Source organism: Alosa sapidissima, chromosome 8 (assembly GCF_018492685.1).
Source record: "Alosa sapidissima isolate fAloSap1 chromosome 8, fAloSap1.pri, whole genome shotgun sequence".
NCBI lineage: Eukaryota > Metazoa > Chordata > Actinopteri > Clupeiformes > Clupeidae > Alosa > Alosa sapidissima.
This window is the reverse complement of record NC_055964.1, coordinates 26728423-26749391: the sequence shown is the minus strand read 5'-3', so window position 1 is coordinate 26749391 and position 20969 is coordinate 26728423. Positions and strand designations below refer to the sequence as shown.

General features: G+C 42.2%; 1 protein-coding gene across 1 annotated transcript; it reads right to left on the bottom strand.

Annotated features, from left to right (window-relative positions):
• Positions 1 to 41: 41 nt before the first annotated feature.
• On the bottom strand, positions 42 to 12304 carry loxhd1a (lipoxygenase homology PLAT domains 1a). The gene is made up of 23 exons (XM_042101286.1): positions 12257 to 12304; positions 11353 to 11502; positions 10908 to 11041; positions 10169 to 10317; positions 9978 to 10082; positions 9670 to 9798; positions 9262 to 9426; positions 8869 to 9050; positions 8385 to 8501; positions 7555 to 7717; positions 7179 to 7333; positions 6406 to 6615; positions 5865 to 5982; positions 5070 to 5278; positions 4437 to 4622; positions 3881 to 4008; positions 3567 to 3684; positions 3167 to 3344; positions 1920 to 2105; positions 1582 to 1752; positions 1216 to 1348; positions 972 to 1127; positions 42 to 783 (listed from the first exon to the last, which is right to left on the bottom strand). The coding sequence occupies exons 1-23, from the start codon at positions 12275 to 12277 to the stop codon at positions 303 to 305; spliced, it is 3744 nt and encodes a 1247-aa protein (XP_041957220.1). The 5' UTR covers positions 12278 to 12304; the 3' UTR covers positions 42 to 302.
• Positions 12305 to 20969: the final 8665 nt, after the last annotated feature.

Below are 20969 nucleotides of genomic sequence, written 5' to 3'. Positions count from 1 at the left end.
CATTGCGGGCACTGTTTTTTTTAACCATTCCAAATGCATCGCAATGAAATGGCGTTCCGGTACTCTGGTTTGAGCATCCCCTAGACTGGCTGCCTGAGACATCTGGGACTTCAAAGTTCTTAAACCCGGTTTAAAAAAGAAAAAACTTAAGCTCAGATGTTTGAAAAAAATAACAAACAAGTTTAAATAAAAATGTAAAAATAAGATATTTAACCATCAAATTAAAGCTTTTTTACTTTACATACAGATCCAAGCCTCTCTCTGTCCAGTTCAATTGCATTCCATGTCATCCTCTGTCAGTGTCAGTACCTGGGATACAGCACTCTTTGGATCTGCCCATCCGCTCTAGTGGTGTCTAGCCACTTCCCACACATGAAAATGGTGGTCACCCAGTTGGCAGTGTTTGTGATCTCCACACACTCGAGGTACCAGCCCGGCTTGGTGCCGGTGTTGTCGTGCTCCACACGCACCCTCAGGAGCTCCCCAAGGTCCAGCATCTCCAGCGTGAACCGGTCGGTGTGGCCCCGCTCAAACAGGTTCCGGAACTTCTGCTTCAAGGCCCGTTTGCCCGAGTCCCCGTTGACGCCGTAGACAGTGATGAAGACGTTGGCATCAGTGCCCCCGCCCTTTATGTCACCTGTGATGATGATAATCTCATACTTCACTGGCACCAGGCTGCGCACCTTACTGGCAAAACTCTCCACGGTCTTGGTACATTCAAAGGTCATAAAATCATCCTTTTTGGCAGCGAGGGGGATTTGTGCATCACAGTGAAATGTGTACCTGCGTAGGGAGGAAACATAGTAGCACGGAATATAGTCTTAGTGGTCATAATTGATGTAATACACATTAACCACCTGATATTAATGGGTCTAACAGTATTTTCTCACCCACTATGACCCACTAATTTCCCATAAACATGTATATAGACATTTCTGAGTGCACTGTCATAAAGTCCTATAATTACTTACTGATTTCCAAGCTCTTTTTCAGTGATCACCACCTCCAAAACATGCCAGAATGACTCTGATTTCACCTTTTTGCCATCCTTGGTGATGTGGCCGAGGCAAATGCCTACAATTTCACCAACATTTTTGGAGGAGAACTCGAAAGTGTCTGTGGCACCTCTGTAGATAGACAGTAATAGGGAGTTAGAGAAGTGGGCGGGGGGGGGGTGCTTGCCTCTTCTGGCCTCTTGTACGAACGTGTACGTACCTCAGGAATTTCTTTTTCTTGTTTTCCATCATCAGCTCTTTGGAACGGCTTTTTTTCCCTTCAAGCACAATCCAGACATTTTCCTTCGTATCAGCATTATCAGTGCTGGCTGTTGTAATGGCAATTTCATATTCTTTGGGAACAAATAAAGAACATTGATAAATAAATAAATAAATGAATGAAGTTGTAATAACTTATTACTGCTTCACCAATAACATGAATATAGTATTATGTGCATGTACAGGTAATTAAAGGGCATTCGTCTATATTGATACATCTGCAGTGCATTTGATCTGACTTTAAAAAGCAAGCCTGTATTTGAAAAACACTGAAGTCAGGTACACAACAACAGGGATATAGGCGTACTGGTTTTCTCATTGAGGTCAAGATTGTCGTTGTTGGCACATGCCATCTCCCGCATGATCTGCCCATCCTCTTCATTCTTGGCCAGCCAACGGTCACAAGGAAAGCGGAATGTCTCGTTCATCAGCTCGTCCTTCACATCAATATACTCCAGATGCCAGCCCGCAGCAGGCCCTATAGAGCACGTGTTAGAGTTGGCAGAGGATTTGCTTTGCTCAAGACTTTGAAGTGCATGTACTGATGGCAGTCAATCTGTATCTAACAACATACACATGTAAGAGCCTTTCTCTGTGCTAACTGTTAATGAGAATCTGTCTCATCAAGAAGAAGGGAGAACTCACCCTTGTTGTCGTGCCAAACGCGAACTTTTGACAAGTCTCCCAAACTAAAGATGTCCGTGAAGCGGAATATATCCACCTGTTTGCGCTCAAACTTGTTCCTGTTGCTGCATTCCTTCAGCGCCAGGGTCCCAGTGTCCCCGTTCTCTCCAAAAATGATCAGGAATACGTTAGCGTCTGTCCCTGCGCCTGGGTTTACAAATAGAGTATAGTATAAGTATATATACTTTTTTGATCCCGTGAGGGAATTTGGTTTCTGCATTTAACCCAATTGGTGAATTAGTGAAACTCAAACAGCACACAGTGAACACACAGTGAGGTGAAGCACACACTAATCCTGGTGCAGTGAGCTGCCTGCTTCAACGGCAGCGCTTGTGGGAGCAGTGAGGGGTTAGGTGCTTTGCTCAAGGGCACTTCAGCTGCGGCCCACTGGTCGGGGCTCGAACCGGCAACCCTCCGGTTACAAGTCCAGAGTGCTAACCAGTGGGCCACGGCTGCCCACAAATATGCCTGCTGAGTACCCATTGCGTTCTAACAACCCATCCTTCAAAAAGGCTGCCATCAGGGGGCCGCTGACACACAGTTCTCTACAGAGGATAATGCTTACAGAAATAGCAGCATTCACCATCCCTAACCGAATACATGGAACACACCATTTCGGCTATTTTTCTGTCGCATATATCCTACAATGCTTCTCTATTTATTTAAATTCTTTAAAAATGAGCTGTACACAGTGATATTATTAGGCAAGGGTAATAAGGATAAAAAATAATGACCAGACATCTGAGACTACAGTCACTGATATTTAATTTAAAATGAAAATTAATTATACTACAGAATTACAACCAGTATGTAGAATCCTGGCCAGACCATTAATACAAATTGTATTAGTCAGTCCAGGGTTTTGGGATCATGGCCCTCCCTTCATCTGTGATCTGTGAGGGCAGCCGTGGCCTACTGGTTAGCGCTTCGACCAGTAGAAAGCGGCTGAAGTGCCCTTGAGCAAGGCACCTAGCCCCTCACTGCTCCCCGAGCGCCGCTGTTGTTGCAGGCAGCTCACTGCGCCGGGATTAGTGTGTGCTTCACCTCACTGTGTGTTCACTGTGTGCTGAGTGTGTTTCACTAATTCACGGATTTGGATAAATGCAGAGACCAAATTTCCCTCACAGGATCAAAAGAGTATATATATTATACTATACTATACTATACTATACTATACTATACTATACTATACTATGTCACTCATGTACCTGAGACATCACTGGTCTTGACGGTGATGATGTAGGTGGTCTTCTCCACCATTTCCTCCTCATCCACCACAGCTGCTAACTCACACACACTCGTCCTCTTTGGGCCTTTGGTCTTAGACAGCCAGTTTTCATAGGTGAAGACAGACACCTCCTCAGTTATAGTGTCACGCATGATGATCTAAATGATGTGAGAGAGTGGGAATCCTTTAAAACATCACTGCAACACTGGTCCATTGGAGACCATAAAGGACACAACAGGAGGGATATTGTGTCCCTAATAAAGTTAATAATAAAACTTAAAACAATCATATACTGTATTTGTGGTGCTAGCCTTTTAGGCTCTAGATAGTAAGTAGGCATCAAAAACAAAATCTCCCTTATGCTTTACGTCATAACAAACCTGATCAAGAAACCAGTCTGGACGACTCCCTGTGCCATCAACACGAACCCTCATCTTTTTCAGAGGGGCAATGTCATCAATCTCCAGGTTGAAAGTATCCTCTTGACCTCTTTCAAACCTGAAGCATGATAAAGGATACCATCAAATCTTAAATTAGCATGCAATTCTAGAAGCTTAATAAAAAATGTTCCCTAAAATTTGCATTTTATCTCGCATTGCAAGGTCATAATTTTCCATATATTGATGTGTGTGATTAGTGTGTGTGTGTGTGCGTGTGTGTGTGTGTGTGTGTGTGTGTGTGTGTGTGTGCGTACCTGTCCTCATTCTTAGGCAGTAAGAGCTCCTCGGTGCACCCATTAGCCCCAAACACAATAATGTAGATGTTGGTGTCAGTCCCAGCATCCTGTGTGTCTCCTGTGACAACAGTCACCTCATAAACCATCTGAAGAAGGAAGCACAGTTGAGGATTCTACCTTCTCACACCTCTTTACCTTCAGGATGTTTACGTATCAAAGAATGTTTCAGATCTGTATTGCACTAATTTGAGCCATCAGCCAGTGCTCTCATTAGATCAAGGGGTTTCAACCAGACCTTCATGATTACCTGGTCACACCTATGTAGGTCTTTGTAACCACCTCATGAGTTAAAACAGGTGTTGTGGAACAATGATGTCTCATTACAGCCTGTTCAAACATTCATTCCAAAGACTGAAAAGGACCCAGTGACCTTAAAGGACTTGAAGGATCTCTTACAGGTAAGTAATTTTATCATACCCTTGGCACTGACCATATTAAGGCACAGTGACTGAGTTGATGTGATCCTACCTAGTTCAGGTAATCTCAAACAAGTGAAAGGAATGTGCACACTTGCCTTTCGTATAATACTGATGGTAGTGGCATCGAGTACGTTGAAGACTCTGGCTGTAAGCCCATCTCCTCGGTCCTTGGCTAGCCAGCACTTACACTGGAAGATATATTTGATCCCTTTGGTTGGCACGGCGACAGACAGCTCATCCACCAACCAACAGCTCTCGGGTGTCGCTCCATTGTGTCCTAGCTGTCAGGAAGCAAACAAGCCCAAAATCACTACCTACTCTCAGACAGCTATTCTGACTATCAGTGGCACATTCTATGTGTAGTTTTTAGATTGCAGCAGGACAATAGTTCTCAATAAATACTCTGTACACACAATAATGTCAAATCACCACAAAGTGTTTATCATTGTGCTTAATTCGGAAAAAACTGAATCATTCTAAATTAGCCAGCATGTGCTGATGGTTTTCAGTTAACATTTTACAACCTACCCATGTCTCATTGATGGCATTTCATGGCATACAAGTTTTAAAGTCTTCAACTGGAAATTCTCATCTGCTTATCATTAGCTTATTATGTGTGTGTGTTTTACACTTATATGGGTGTGAATTTGTCTTGTACATGAAAATCACCTATATTTTTATTCATATAAACCTGTTTATGTATAGAGGTGTTTATGTTTTTTCAATACCTCCACACGTTTGATTTGGCCCACGTCAAGGCCGCAGCACTGAAAGTGCTCCATGCTACCCGAGGCAAAGCACTTCTTTTCCTCGTGCAAGTCTAGCCATAGCCTTTCGGTCTCCAGGTCTCCAGGACCTATGATGATCACATACACGCGGCTGGTGGTGCTTGCATCGCGGTCCAGTCCCGTGGACACCGTGAAGTCATAGGGGATTACTGTGAATAACACGGCCGACCACCAAACCAGTGAATGTGTGTTCAAGGGTGACACACAATCTTTTATAACAACAGGACATGAGAGTAAATATCAATAATATGAATAGTATAATTAATATGAATACATGAATTCAAATGGCAAATTACAGTACAGTGCAGTGCAGTGATATTTATCTCTGAAACCTCCTAACACAGCCAGAGTCAGAATGCTCATTTTCAGACCATGTCTATTCAACCTCCCCCTGACTCCCAGGTTACCTGGCCCCATCTGTCCATCCTCCCCCTGACTCCCAGGTTACCTGGCCCCATCTGTCCATCCTACCCCTGACTCCCAGGTTACCTGGCCCCATCTGTCCATCCTACCCCTGACTCCCAGGTTGCCTGGCCCCATCTGTCCATCCTCCCCCTGACTCCCAGGTTGCCTGGCCCCATCTGTCCATCCTCCCCCTGACTCCCAGGTTGCCTGGCCCCATCTGTCCATCCTCCCCCTGACTCCCAGGTTGCCTGGCCCCATCTGTCCATCCTCCCCCTGACTCCCAGGTTACCTGGCCCCATCTGTCCATCCTCCCCCTGACTCCCAGGTTACCTGGCCCCTCCTCTACTGCCGCTGCTTTCTTCTTCTTCTTCTTCTTGTTCATGTTGCTGTCCAGACTCTTCATTGTAGTTTTAGAGCTGTTCTTGGAGTTCCTCTCTCCCTCATAGCCCTAACGGTGTAGAGGAGTGGTTACAGAAAGCCCAACACGATGGAATCAGCACAGTCAGTCAGTATCTATCTACATTCCCACACAGTCTATCTATAAAGAAATCCCTGCATTTTCACATCACATTGCTGTCATTATAGATTTTGGATTGTAGGCCAAACATATCACAATGGCATATTTCAGTTCATACTAAAAAACAATGTCAATGAGTTGAGCCTAGCTCTTGTGGCGTTGTAGTCAAGCCACAGGTTTAGTACCCTGGAGACCCAGGTTTGAGGCCGGGTGCGGTCACTGCTTTCTCCCTGTGCTACATGTATGTCCTTAGCAGGTGGGGGGTTCATTCCCCGTACATATGGAATATGTAACGGAGTGGAGAGATGGTCTCTTCACTCAGAGAACCAGGGTTACAACGTAACCCAACGTTACCTTCACGTAAAAGGTCCTTTCGATGCGTTTATCCTCCTTCTTCTTAGAGAGCCAGCGTTCACACAGGAACATGTAGACCTCATCAGTGTCCACGTCCACCACCTCCACCTGATCCAGGTACCAGTCCGCTCCCAGCATAGAGTTGTCATGGCGAATCTTAATCTTGAACACCAAGCCAAGATCCACTGCCTCAATCGAGAACTTGTCCACCTGCAGGTAGAATCAGAGAACATGCTTTTTTTCACTTCATTATATTTGTTCTCTGCTCTTTATTTGGATCCAGGTTTATTCTAGGAATTCTAATTAGCCTGTATGCTTTTAGTTATTATACATACAGTATTCACAACAAGCATTGCACACAACATGCAGTCTGCTTGCATTAATGCCATTTTGGAAAGGAAGGACAGGGCCAATGAAACATGGCTGTGAGGAAGCAGATATATGAATGCCAGTGTGCAACACATAACAAGCTTTTGCACTCTCTCTTTAAAACAACTTTTTGCACTCTGTCTTTAAAATGCTGCCGTTCCATGCCCCAACCCCCCCTAGACTTAGAGGCTGGAAACACTGTCATTTGACCAAATCAGTTTGTTTCATTGGAAGCACATTAGCCTAACCCACAGAGCTTTGCAGCTCAATAGGATTATGTGTCAGATGGATATGACTGGATTTGAGGTTAGGGACTAGGGAGGGAAAAACTGACCACAAAAGACCCTGTGAAATGCATATCAGCACACCCAACTATTCCTTTCTGACAGTCTGATCAAACGTACCGCTCCTCTCTCAAACTTGTTACTGTTGCTCTCAGACTTGCGGAGTTTGCGTTCCCCGGTGTCACCCAAGTCCCCGTAGATGGTGAGGAAGACGTTGGCATCTGTTCCAGCTCCGTGTATGTCACCGGTCCTGACCGACACATTGTATGTGTGGGCTAGAGGAGGCCAGTGTGGAGCACAAATTAGCACATGGTTTTGTGTACATGTGACATCGTCTATTACATGGTCTATTACCAATACCATGCTTAATATAGCAAACACAAGTTAATAACAAACTCTATTAATTTGTACTAGGTCAACATAATTTGTGAGCTATTGCATTTCTTTAATAGGCTGTGACTAAATAAGCTGGGCCTGATGTGTGAGTGGCACATACTCTCCAGTGCATCGTCCACCTCCGTCTCGTTGACCTTCAGCGTTCCATCTCTCAGCAGCTTCTCTGTGATGATGTCAGAGGGCACCAGCTCTAGCACCGTCTCACCATCCTCCTCGGACCGTGCCAACCAACGCTCACACGGAAAGATGATGGTCTCTGAGCCCTGACAGAAAAGGGTATGGGAATACACCAACCTAACTTTACATAATTACATATAAGTATAAGTATAAGTAAGTATATATACTCTTTTGATCCCGTGAGGGAAATTTGGTCTCTGAATTTATCACAATCCGTGAATTAGTGAAACACACACAGCACACAGTGTACACACAGTGAGGTGAAGCACACACTAATCCCGGCGCAGTGAGCTGCCTGCATCAACAGCGGTGCTCGGGGAGTAATGAGGGGTTAGGTGCCTTGCTCAAGGGCACTTCAGCCATGCCTACTGGTCGGGGTTCACTTTTTATACTGCTCAAAAAAATTAAGGGAACACTTACAGTTTTCCACAATTGTTAAAACACATTTTTTTGAAACCTTCCACCCTTTTCTCCATTCTCAAACTACATTCACAGAATGTCTGACAGTTCTTGCAAAATAAAACACTCGCCTCAAAAGTTTTACTTGTGCTCGGAACCAAACAGGGTTAGAGTACTGATCCAGTGTATGATTGAGGTGTTCCCTTAATTTCTTTGAGCAGTATATGTTTATATGACATGTTTGAACATATGGGCTTTTTACATATTAAAAATGAAGCATTAGGCTTACTTGTACACCATGCTTCTGCACAGTAGCAATGCTGTTATATAGTATACTTTGTTGAGCAAACCAACCTTCCCCTTCCTCAGTAGTCGTCTGATCTCCACTCTGTCCAGATGCCAGCCAGGGTTCGTTCCTCTGTTGTCATGTCCTATGCGGATCTTCTCAATTATATCACCCACATCTTCCAACTGTGTGGATGGAGTTTATATCATGTTGTGAAATCGTATTGTTTGTCACATGCGCTACATTTAGTTTAGTATTTGGAAAAAGATATTTTAAAAGTATGAAAAGTGTAAAGTTATAATAATATATAAAGTCACCATTTAAAATGTCAGTGTTTTAATCAAATTTATTTCAGATTGTAAATAAATCCCACCCTCTGTATAACTTCATATTTAGACATTTCTGGGTTGAGTAAAGAGAGTAAAGAGTAAAGAGATGGTATTTGCCATGACATTTTAGCAGATTATGAAGTGTGAAGTGTCTGAGCATCTGTGTGTGACCATTGATTTCTGAAAAGTTTACCCTGAAAATGTTTTATCATAGCTCACTCACCTCCACAATGAACATATCCTCAGCTCCCCTTTCAAAGAACAAGCGCCTCTCTCTCTCATTGACACAAAGATGTTTCTGCTCTGTACATACACCTTTGCTGCCATAGAGCACGATGAAGACGTCAGCATCGGTACCCGCCCCAAAAACATCACTGGTGAAAGTTTTAATCTCATATGGGACAACTGGGATTTAAAAGAGAAATTGTTATTAGAAACCAATCAGGGAGCATAGGACACAGAAAAAAGTCTATCCTGAAAAATGATTGAATCAATAAATATAAAAGTACAGAGCTTCATATTGTGATATAATGATCAATATGATTCTTAATATTTTGATATAATGATCCATAGCATTATACTATATTTCAATAATGGCTGAAGCCTGTGTTCTTACAGGGGACATAATACTCTGTCTGGAGATCTGCAGAGTAAAGATCTCTCACGATGGCTCCATCATCCTCCCCTGGGTCAAGCCAGCGGCCACATGGGAAACGGAGTCTCTGGCCTTGAGAGGGAGCGTTGATCTCCACCCAGTCCAGAAACCAGCCAGATGACCCCCCTGAGTGAGTCAAGGGCCAGGGCCCAGGGGTGAGACACACATCACCACAGACACATTTTCACCTTTAGCCAAAAAATTTAATAATTAGAGCCTTTCAGTTCTCCTTTAAAAAGCAGAACCCTGATATGAACAGTTCTAAAATAAAGCCTCAAACAATGTTGGGTTTTCATGGATGCATACCACATGTGCTTCTTTGACAAAGACTGACCTCCATCTCAGAAATGAGTGCCAAGCCACACCTACCTGAATTGTCATGGCCAATCCGCACCTTCTTTAGCTCTCCAAGGTCGACAGCCTCCACAGTGAACTCTTCAATCATGCCCTGCTCAAATTTGTTCTTGTGGAGTTTACATGCTTTCAAGTTGATTATACCTGAATAGAAAAATAAACACATGACCAACACTACATTCTTCTGTTACGCCCGTACATGGACTGGCTCGCATCACCACTGCAATTACATTACTGACAAAAAAAGGTTCCAAGGAATTGAAACCAATGACAGAATGATTCATATTTCACCAAATTCAAATGATGCTGCTGTTTGAGTTTACCAGTGTCATCCTTCTCCCCATACAATATGGCAAAGACATTGGCATCAGTTCCTGCATACTTCTTGTCTCCAGTCTTGACCCGCATGGTATATGTTGTTGACATAGCTATGAATTTAAAAAAAGTAAAACATGTATAAAATGGAAATCAAATGAAATCTCCTCATGTTAGTGTTCTAGACCCTGGTCATCACCTTTCTGCTCCAGTCCGAGCTTAGCTTCACCTCCCTCTTCGTCATCCTCACTCTTCCTCATGAAAGCCTCATCCACTGGCACCAACTCTCTTGCTATTTGTCCATCATCCTCATCGATGGCCAGCCAGCGGTTGCAGGGGAAATAGTACCTGCATGGGTTATGAACAACTATGGTCAAACTGACAGACCAATTGCCTTAAAATATTTGCCATCATTATGAAACAATCTGTGTTAAAAAATGTAAATTCTGAATACTTTCTGAATGCACTGTAATTCATATTCAAACAAATACATTAAATATAAATGGAATCTTATGATGATGCATTTATAACCAATCATTCATGATTTCCTCCATAGACCTCTGAAGTTTGCCTACAAATAGGAACCAAAGCAGCCATCTTTGCCCATGTAAAGAGATCCAGGTGTTAATTGAAGCTAACTACCTATGGCAAGTTACATTGCAAGTTAGCTCTGGGGTAGCAAAGTTTGCCGTCTTAACGTCCCGAAGATCACAGTACCCACTCGAAGGTAGAGGACAAAAGTGTGTTGAGCAAACGTCTGCATTTCAAAGTTTAACAGGTGCAATAATTCAAAATCGCCACGTTATTTTCCCTAGGAAAAATCGCAAGATACTGGATCTTAAAGATGGCTGTTTTTTGTGTAGGAGCACTTCAGAGGACTATTGCCCAGAACAGGAAGTGTGAAATGCTGTGGAGAGTGAGAGAAGGATACTACATACGTGGTTTCATCTTTGGTGTCCACAATCTCCACCCTATCCAAGTACCAGCCTGAGTTAGGACCTGTGTCATCATGACGAATTCTTAGCTTCTTCAGTGGACCCAGGTCCACAGCTGTGATGGAGAATACATCCTCCTGCGGATGTCCACACACACACACACACACACACACACACACACACACAGACACACAGACACACACACACAGACACACACACTTTAAGGGCATTTTCCCCTGTGGCTGTATAATTAGAATATACCCAAAGGGATAGTTTAGCAATTGGATTGAATTATACATGTGTTGGGATGACCAGATGAGTAAAAGTATACCTCCACATCAACTGGCTACTATCAAGTTCAGCTTGATAGCTTCAGAAACACTGGCAAAGAGTGATGGGCCACAGGTTGTTCTTATCATTGCAGCTCTGTGTAATCTGAAACCCCTACCTGTCCACTCTCAAACTTGTTCAGGTAGTTGGACTTCCTCAGGAAGCGTTCCCCCGTGTCTCCGTTCTCCCCGTAAATATTGACGTAAACGTTGGCGTCTGTTCCAGCACCCCACATGCTGCCAGTGAACACACTGACTTCGTAGGTGTTCTCTTAAACAGATACAAAGGTAGGAGCACTTTGTGTGAATCATAGAGAAGGTACAATTCCAATTAATATCAAATTAATGAGAAGAAATGTAAAGGTTTCTATTCATATCAGTAAAAAAGGGAAAATCTGGAAATGTTGTATGATCATGATTATGTATTTGCCATTTTAGAAGATGCACACTTTGAAAACTAAAAGTAAATTGTAAATTAGACCACAAACTCTAGCATAAGGACAGTAAATCACATGCAATTAAATGATTTAACCATGAACCCTGTTTGCCTTTAGATGTTTGAACAAGTTGTCTCCAAACTACCTAATTGTAATTCCAATTTAAATACTTGCTTCTGTTACTCCATTATAACATGTTTTATAACATATAGTTTTAAGATTTGCAGCCTATTCACTTAGAATGATACCCATATCTGAGAAAAACATTGCCTCATGCTGCCATTATTATGTCATGGTAGTTGCTAAATGGTCGTAGTTGTTCTAAGCACCATACCTAATCTGTTTTGGCATCACGTCTATCATTAAGACAACTATCAGGGTAGGCAAAGCAACATTACAACATTCTATAGTAACTGTCATGATGACTCATTATAGGCCATGATTGATAATGTCACAATATAAAATGTACACACATTTCTATGTTTTCCCTTAGTGAATGTGTGCTGTTGAAAGGCTCTCAAAGCTATACATTATTTTCATGGTTGCCATTGAATATCAAATGTTATTAAATATTTAGGAAAATTACCTTCAAGGTCCTCAGCATCATCAGGGAGCAGCTCCACTACAATCTCTCCATCTTCCTCATCTGTGGCCAGCCAGCGGTCACAGGGGAATGAGTACGTCTGTACGATCTCCTGCAGCTCCTGTGCTTCATCCTCCTCCTCATCCTCTTCCCCCTTTTTCTTTTTCTTCTTTTTTTTCTTGTCCTCCTTCTTTTCCTTGGGTACCATGCCCATCACCAGGCGCCTGACCTCCACTTTCTCCAGAAACCAGCCACTGCCCATTCCTGTGCCATCATGACCGATGCGTATCTTAAAGATCTTTCCCACGTCCGCTGCCTCAATCTGAAGGGAAGACAGAAGCAATCAGCTCATCTGACTTTGCCTTTAAGAAATTCAGATTGTAAATGTAGTATCTGAAATAATGACAAGTGGAAAAGTGGATTTTACATTCAGATTGTTCTTTTAAATGCTTGCCATCTTCATAATTTTCACATTTTGAAATGGTTCATGATACAACGTTTTTGCATTCTTGCTGTGAACAACACAGTGAACATAAAATAATGCCAGGACATTCCGTTTCTTTACATAAACCAAAAAAGGGAACTAGACAAAACATTTAACCCATTACCTTGAAGATTTCTGTTGTCCCCCTCTCATAGTTATTGGACCTGCTACTTAATGTAAACAGTTCTGTTTTGCCTTCGTCCCCATACATCTGGAGAAAGACATTGGCATTGGTGCCCCCAGCAAAGACATCACCAGTAACAACTGTGACCTCATAGTTTATCACTGGAACAAAAAAAAAGACAATCGTGCCAACAATAATCTTTCAATTTAAAAAGATCAGATTAAATACAAACATTAGTAGCACTGTGTTATCACATAATTGCAAGGACTCAAATGCTCGCATGTGTTTTTCACTGCAGCAATAGACTTATAGGAACCCTAAAGGGCCTATCATATTACACGCGGCATGCGCTATGAAATGCATTATAGTCAATGGTCTGCCGCTGCGCTTTGCAAGCGGCATTTTGCCGCTTTTGCACATGCCGCGGTCAAAGTTCAATCAGGTTGAACTTTGACCGCGGCGCACTGTAAGTCATTGGTATTTTGCGCTGAGCCCAGCGGCAAGCACAACAAAAATCTTTTGGACGCTACCTCAACCAAGAGCAACCTAGCGGCGAGCGCAGCGCATACCGTGTACAATGTGATAGCCCCTTAAGGCAGGGATCACATTAGCCAGCGGCAAGCGGCAGGTTTCCTATTGTTCTCTATGGTTCGGCAGCAGAACGGTGGCAACGCTGGCGTAACGCTAGCGTTGAACAAGCTGAGCGTTGAACTTGGTTCAACTTTCAAAGCGCAACGCGAGTGTATTCAATTGACAACCCGTTTGTGTTGCTTAGGAATGAGATAAAACGTATTATGGTCTGAGCGTTGCGTTACGTTTGACCTGCCGCTTGCCGCTGGCTGATGTGATCCCCGCCTAAGAATGCCTTTGAAATGAATGCCTTAGAATTATTTTTTATAAAACATTGCATTCCTATATCCTTTGAAACATATCATAATACCATAAAAATATACAAAATATTTTAAAACAGAAATCCCACAAAATGTCACAAAATCAGCTAATGCTTACATTTATCCAGTTCCAGAATCTCACTGGGGTAGATCTCCACCTCTGTCTTCCCATCGGCCTCGTCCTGACTGAGCCAGCGGTGGCTGGGGAACATGTAGTGATATCCGTGCACCGGCACCATGATCTGGACACTGTCCAGAAACCAGCCCGCTCGCATTCCCTCATTGGTGTGACCAATCATCAATCGGTTTATCTGACACAACCAGGACAGCAGTTTTAAACAACATGTGTGAAGACTGGTTGTAAACACCATGTGTTGTCACATGTTTATAAAAACGGTTATGAGTGTGAGCAAAGTGGGCCTATTATAAAAGGAATAGATGAGCATACTTGTCCAATGTCGAAGGTGTCCACTGTGAAGATGTCAACTCGGCCCGTCTCAAAGTAGTTTCGCAAGTTGTTGTCGGACACCACCAGCATCATCCTACTGGTGTCCCCTTTCTCTCCATACAGCTTCACAAAAACTTTGGAGTCAGAGCTGGCCCCACTGATGTTGCCTGTCTTTACTGCTATGTGATAGCTGACATCTACAAGCAGAGTGACACAGGTCACACACAAGCTATAATATGTTGACTCTGGGTTGTAGGCTACTGCTCTGCTCTGCATTCTTTAATGAAGCTTCATAAAAAGTGGACTTGTGTTCTATGTTCACTGCTATTTTAAGAAGCATTCTTCATAATATTTATTAGCACAGTCAGTGCGTGGCTCATTTACATCTTATATCACTTTTTCAGCAAATGTTCATTATTGAGGAACACTTACTGTACAGTCGCTGACCATCGGCAAATGGCACTAGCTCACGAACAATCTGTCCATCATCTTCATTACGGTCAAACCATCTGAAACCATCAGATCCATGTAAAAAACATGTAATAATCCATAATTGGATGCCATGACTACAATGGTCACTCGTCCACGTCTCACCTGTTGCAGGGGAATATCACCGCCTCGCTCTCCGTCTTGCCTTCTTCCCTCACTAAAACTTTATCAAGGAACCAGCCACAGCCACCACCGCGCCCATCATGACCAATCCGAACCCTCCTCACTCTGCCGATGGACACTGCCTCGATTATGAACTCATCTGCCTACAAAGGAGCGCCACAGCAACGGTTTTGATTAGCCGGATAACCACAGTTCATAAATGTCTTTCTAAAGCCCTCTGGATTACTTAATAAAATATGGGCCCAAAGCATATCCTTGGGCACTTCACAGGACATAGTAGTAGATGAGAAAAAATGCCCTCCAGCCCTGGTGAGATGTAAACAAACTGAGAGGCATACCTGGAAGTTGCCATTACATTACACAAAAGACAGTGGCATCTAAATCTGCACTAAGATCCAGAAAGTCACCAGAATCAACAATCAGAAGGATGGTTGGTTTCATGGTTAATAAGTCAAATAAAACCCCTTTCGTGATCTAACATTCCAGCATGCGCCTTGTTGTTACTCACATTGCCTTTCTCAAACTTGTTAACATTGTTCTTGCAGTTGACAAGGGTCCTGTCCCCGCTGTCACCCAGATCTCCAATGAGGCAAAGGAAGACCGAGGCATCTGTGCCACTGCCCCCCACATCCCCAGTGCACACAGTCACTCTGTATTTAATCACTGAAACAAACAAACAAACATCTTGATCTGTATTTAATCACTGAAACAAACAAACAAACATCTTGATCTGTATTTAATCACTGAAACAAACAAACAAACATCTTGATCTGTATTTAATCACTGAAACAAACAAACAAACATCTTGAACTGTATTTAATCACTGAAACAAACAAACAAAGATCTTGATGCTTAACACCCGGATCATTTCATCATTTTACATAACAGGTATTGCACGGAAAACGATTTGTCTACAATCTGTGCATCCTCACATGGAAGCGGCTCAGATACTTCATCTCCTGATGCAGGAAGCTCTCGTACGACCTCATTATCATCTTCGTTAGTGTCCAACCAGCGCTCACATGGGAATTTATACAACTCCTTGGTCAAAGTTTTCATGAGGGAGGCCTGGGAAAGAAAGATGTTTCAAACAAGTATGTGACCAGCAATCTGTCATTTATTTCAGTGATGTGGCACAGGACAACTATGATACAGTTTACAAGTGAAAACACTGTAAAAAAGGAAAAAGCATGCACATCCAAAGTATTAAGTTGGGGGCTGGACAAAAAAGGTCAACAATGGAAGAATTAAAAAAGTCCACTACACCAGCTCCCAATGAATGCTTAATTTATTGTGACGAAGGGCTAGTGCCCGAAACATCGCAATAAATTAAGCATTCATTGAGAGCTGGTGTAGCGGACTTTTTTTCATTCTTTCTAAAAGTAAAAACACACCACCACAGCTCTATGGTCTTCAGAAGATCATTTGGTGACACTGAACCTGTGACCTACACATCATTTCTTGGTAAGAGGATCAGCTTGGTCGAATGTTCACCATGTGATGTTAACTGATGTTCACCATGTGATGTTAACTAAATGCACATATTGTGTAACTGATGTACAACAAAATGCAAGTCACATTCTTTCTTTAGAAACTTGATGCTCTACAGCATATAACAGCAAACCCAAGGTTATTACTTTGCACAGAAAGGGCTTGTTTGACAAGACATAAGGTGTTTTATTCACCTTCTTTAAATGCCATCCTGCGAATGGATTCCGTTTTTCATGCCAAAGACGCATTTTTGTCAGTTTCCCAAGATCTGGAAGTTCCACCTGTGAAAGGAGTTATTGTATTCTACAAGTTGGACTATTCCACAGGATCACAAGTGTGTAACAGAACTCACAACTTAACTTAAACTATAATTGGGAAAAAAAGTTTGAGGAAAAAAAGCTATCAAAAAATCTGTAGGCCTTACAATAAATTTATCCAGCTGGCCCTGTTCAAAGTTGTCAGTCTTGTTATCTAGCCTCATTGCGTCTGACTTGCCCTTCACTCCATAGATCTGGAAGAACACAGTTGCATCTGTCCCTGCCCCAGGCAGATCGGACGTCCAGATCCACAGTGACCAAGGGTGCTCTGCCAGATGGGAGATGAAGTTACAACAAGACCATTAGCCACAATATTGTCTCACTCAATGAGTCATTCAACCAATGGCAGAATAGTATGTAATTTCATTCTGTAGGCTACTCGTCATCTCTGCTGACAATGACTGAGGTCTTTTCAAAATGTAGGACATCTAAATAATATGATTGTATGCCATTTAATGGGGCTTTGCGCAGTAATTGGTGCAGCATTTACTTCATTGTACATGTATAATGAGTAAAGTCAAAGACAAAAGGTGTATTAGGCTTTAAGCGACCTACTTTTCTGTCTCTTCTGGCGCAGGGAAACCATCTCATAGAGCTCTCTCTCAATTAAACCATCACCTTCGTCCTCATCTAGCCACTTACAACAGGGGAAGGTCTGTTCAATGCCTGTGAAGGGACAAAACACCACCACCTGCAGAAGAGCAGGGCAAATAGGGGAGTGTTTACAGATGGCAATCCCAACATGACAGCAGGTAACACTAAAACATACAGTTTGTATTGTGAAAAGCACAGTCCTGCCTGCCTTTGACTCAAACATACATGCTAGCATGTTTGCTAGCATAGCATACCCACTTCCCATATGTGTATGGGAGGATATACTATAATGAAGCTAAAAACCATGGGATGTAGTGTTAGCCCATGGTTACCTTTACATTATTTAATAAATTCAGTATATCCTACTGATCACTTACATTGTAAGGCTAGCTTTATCATAGGCAGAAAAGATTAATTCTAATGACTGAAGACATGATGTTGTCTCACCCTAGATGGTTCAAACCGACATTTGATGAATCATTGAGTGATTGAGTTTGAATTATTATAGAGATCAATCCAGTGCCTCTTGGACAGTGAAAATGTAGCATTCCATCATGAGTTGTATTCAGTTAATTGTGAAGTACTAAGTATCTTTCCAGAGCAATTTCCAGACAGTGCGTTGCTTAGGTTTAATCTCACCTTCTCACAGTACCATCCAGAGCTGACACCCCCGTTGTCATGACCAATGGTTACACGACTGAGAGGGCTGAGGAGAGCAGCTATCTCCACATTAAAGATGTCTGTTAGGGCACGCTCAAACTTGCCACCCTCCAAGAAAACCTTCCCACTGTTCTTCAGGCCCTTGGAGCCATGCATGACCATGTGGATCTTTGAGTTGGTACCAGCCCCTCTGATGTTGCCTGTCACTACCTGGACGTTGTACATGATCCCTACAAAGATACAGTTACTCGTTATCTCAATAAGTCACTGTGTTCTGGAGGACAACTAACCCTGTGACACAGTTTCAGGGGGAAAAGGTTATCAAAACATCGCAGTTAAAGCTGCAGTTGGCAAGATTTTTTTGATCATATTCACTGAAACTATATACTATGCTCCGACAGAACAACATAAATCAGCCTGTTTTAGAAACCCCCCGAACTTCTACCTCCACCTAGAGCCTGTTATTTGTTTTGCAAAAATCCACAGCTCCCGGTTCTTCTGGTCCAATCAGAGCAGGGCAGTGTGAGATCTGACTGTCAATCACAGTCTGGTGCGGACTGACGAGCACAAACTCGAAGCTCGGTGGTAGTGGGGGAGGGGCATGAGAGTTGTAAACATTCAAAATTTTGGCTAAGTCCCCTCAATCTGTCAGACTTGCCAACTGCAGCTTTAAGTCCCAAGAAGCAAGCGTAACCACCTTGCTCTTGTATCTCATTAAGTGGAGCATGGCATTTATAATAGCACACCGGTAGCAGCTCTTTCTGGGAGGATGTGGCTTCTGGCTGGATATCTGGGACCATAGTTTTAATCCCCTAATACCGATAAATACATTCATGTAAAATGTGGTAAATGTGGTAAAATAAGGGAAGAGTGTCAAATGTAAATTTGACTTGCAGTGGTTGTAAATATATAGACCCTTTCAACAATAAAAAAAAAAACAATGCTTGAACGTTCTATTTGGGCCCCAATCTACTTCCTCTGCATTAAGATAACATATGGAATGTTAAAAAGGAAGCCTTGGGGCCAACTATGATGCTGATAATGGAACTCTCTTGAAAGGGTCCATTAACGTTTTTCATGTGACGTATTCTAGGTTCTATAGCTTTGTTTACATCCACCGGGTAGGCAAGGGACAAGTTGAACCCATTGAACATCGTTGTCTTCACCTGCCTCTCAGTAGGCTACATCTCTGTATTTCAGCAATGTCAACATTTCAGGCATCAATAAAGGTGATGATGAAACGTTATCCCATTGTTCAATATTTTTGAACGTTATTTCGCTAAAATCGTCCTGATTTGGTGCATTGATCTGTATTGATAACGTTATGGGAGAACCTGCATGTAGCCTATGGTAGCCTAACTTTTTTTCTCTGTTCAAAACTCGGTTTACACGAAGACGATAGACTTTCTTAGAAGCTGTGAAATTTGACCAGAAAGGAACATGTCTTCCCTCTGAAAGTTGACACAAAATCAAACAATATTTGATCATTTAACTTGAACTGAACAGCAACAGGTTTTGGTAGGCAGTAGACTCAGCAGACGTTAAAACGGTAGCCTACATAGCCATGCAGAGTCAGTCAGCATCATGTAACATTATGTCGTTAAAGTCATGAATCCTGTAACATATTATAACATATAACAGACTCATTCGAAGACGATCTGCATGGATATATAACCACCCAGAAAAACTCCGAATGTGAGTGATAAAGTTCATTAATTGTATGAAACCTTTTTACTAGTTCATTGCAGCATCGGCTATATTGGGCTGTTATGCTAGCTCAGCCTTTAAATATGCTGTTATTTTATTCATGTGGACTTGATTAAACGGGTAAAGATAATTCATAAACGGCTTATTTCTTACATGACTGAAGCAGTAGCCTAGGTTCAACAGTGGTGTTCGAGGTTGCTGTGTTAAGTTGTTGTGTGTGATCGCTAAACAATTCATAGGATCAAATCAGTTTATTTTGACAGACGGGACTTAGCCTAACTGACCTGTAGGCTATAGCACATAAGCCTATTCTGTTTTCATTTATTAGCATTTGTTGTGATTATATAATCAAATGACACTCATGATAACGTGAAATAGAAGGACAGGAGATAGGTGATTGATGTCTACAAGCACGAATTTCACGAGAAAAATTAGAACAAACTGTAAAAAAAATCTTGCCATGTTTAAAATGCTGCACTTTTTCCCTTCATAGCCTATCTCTGGCAATTCATTTTTGGATGACTGTAGATAGTTGTATTTTAGCCTACGTCTTCGTAGACAGTAGGATACACCATTAGGCCATCTTGAGAATAAAAGACTTCACAGCTGCTAACGATCATCCTCCACAACCACGAGGATAGGTAGGCTAAACGGTCGTTCGTCGCCTTTTTGCTTCTTATTGTAAAACCAACTGTTAGGGCATACACAAGTGGTCGGCATCCCGGTCAATATTTGTTATTAAAATGTCAATTTTGAAGCTATTTGTAACTATGTGTAGCCTATGCAACCCGACTGTTGTAGGCTTGCCTACCACTAGGGGTGGGCATATCGATCCAAATATCGATAGTATCGATACCAACATTGGTATTGGTATCGGATCGATACCAGCGTGATGGGATCGATACTGTAATTTCTGTTCACTTCTAATCTAATCTAATTCTAATCTCTCAATTTGTTCAAAATGCATTGTTCCTGTTTCACCAAGGGCTAGCCTACAGTCATGCAAACACCATTTCTTTCACATATTGCATGCCCGCTTTGCAATGTTTCGTTGCTGAAATATTTGTAAATTATTAACAGTGGAAATCCTAAAATCATTAGTGGTCATGGAAATGTATTCAAATTTAGCATGTTTTATTCACGTCATAAATCATGACACACTGTTCTCCCCTACATAAAAGTATATAAACGGCTTTTAGTTACAAATATCAGTATTGGTATCGGTATCGGCAATACTGGCCCTATATTTAATTGGTATCGGATCGAAACCAAATTTTACAGTATCGCACACCACTACCTACCACTCTCTGCAGTGCCTTGCCTACCATTCTTGCCTACCACTCTAGTTGTAAACAAACGGTCACATGACATTATGACGTAGGTGCAAAA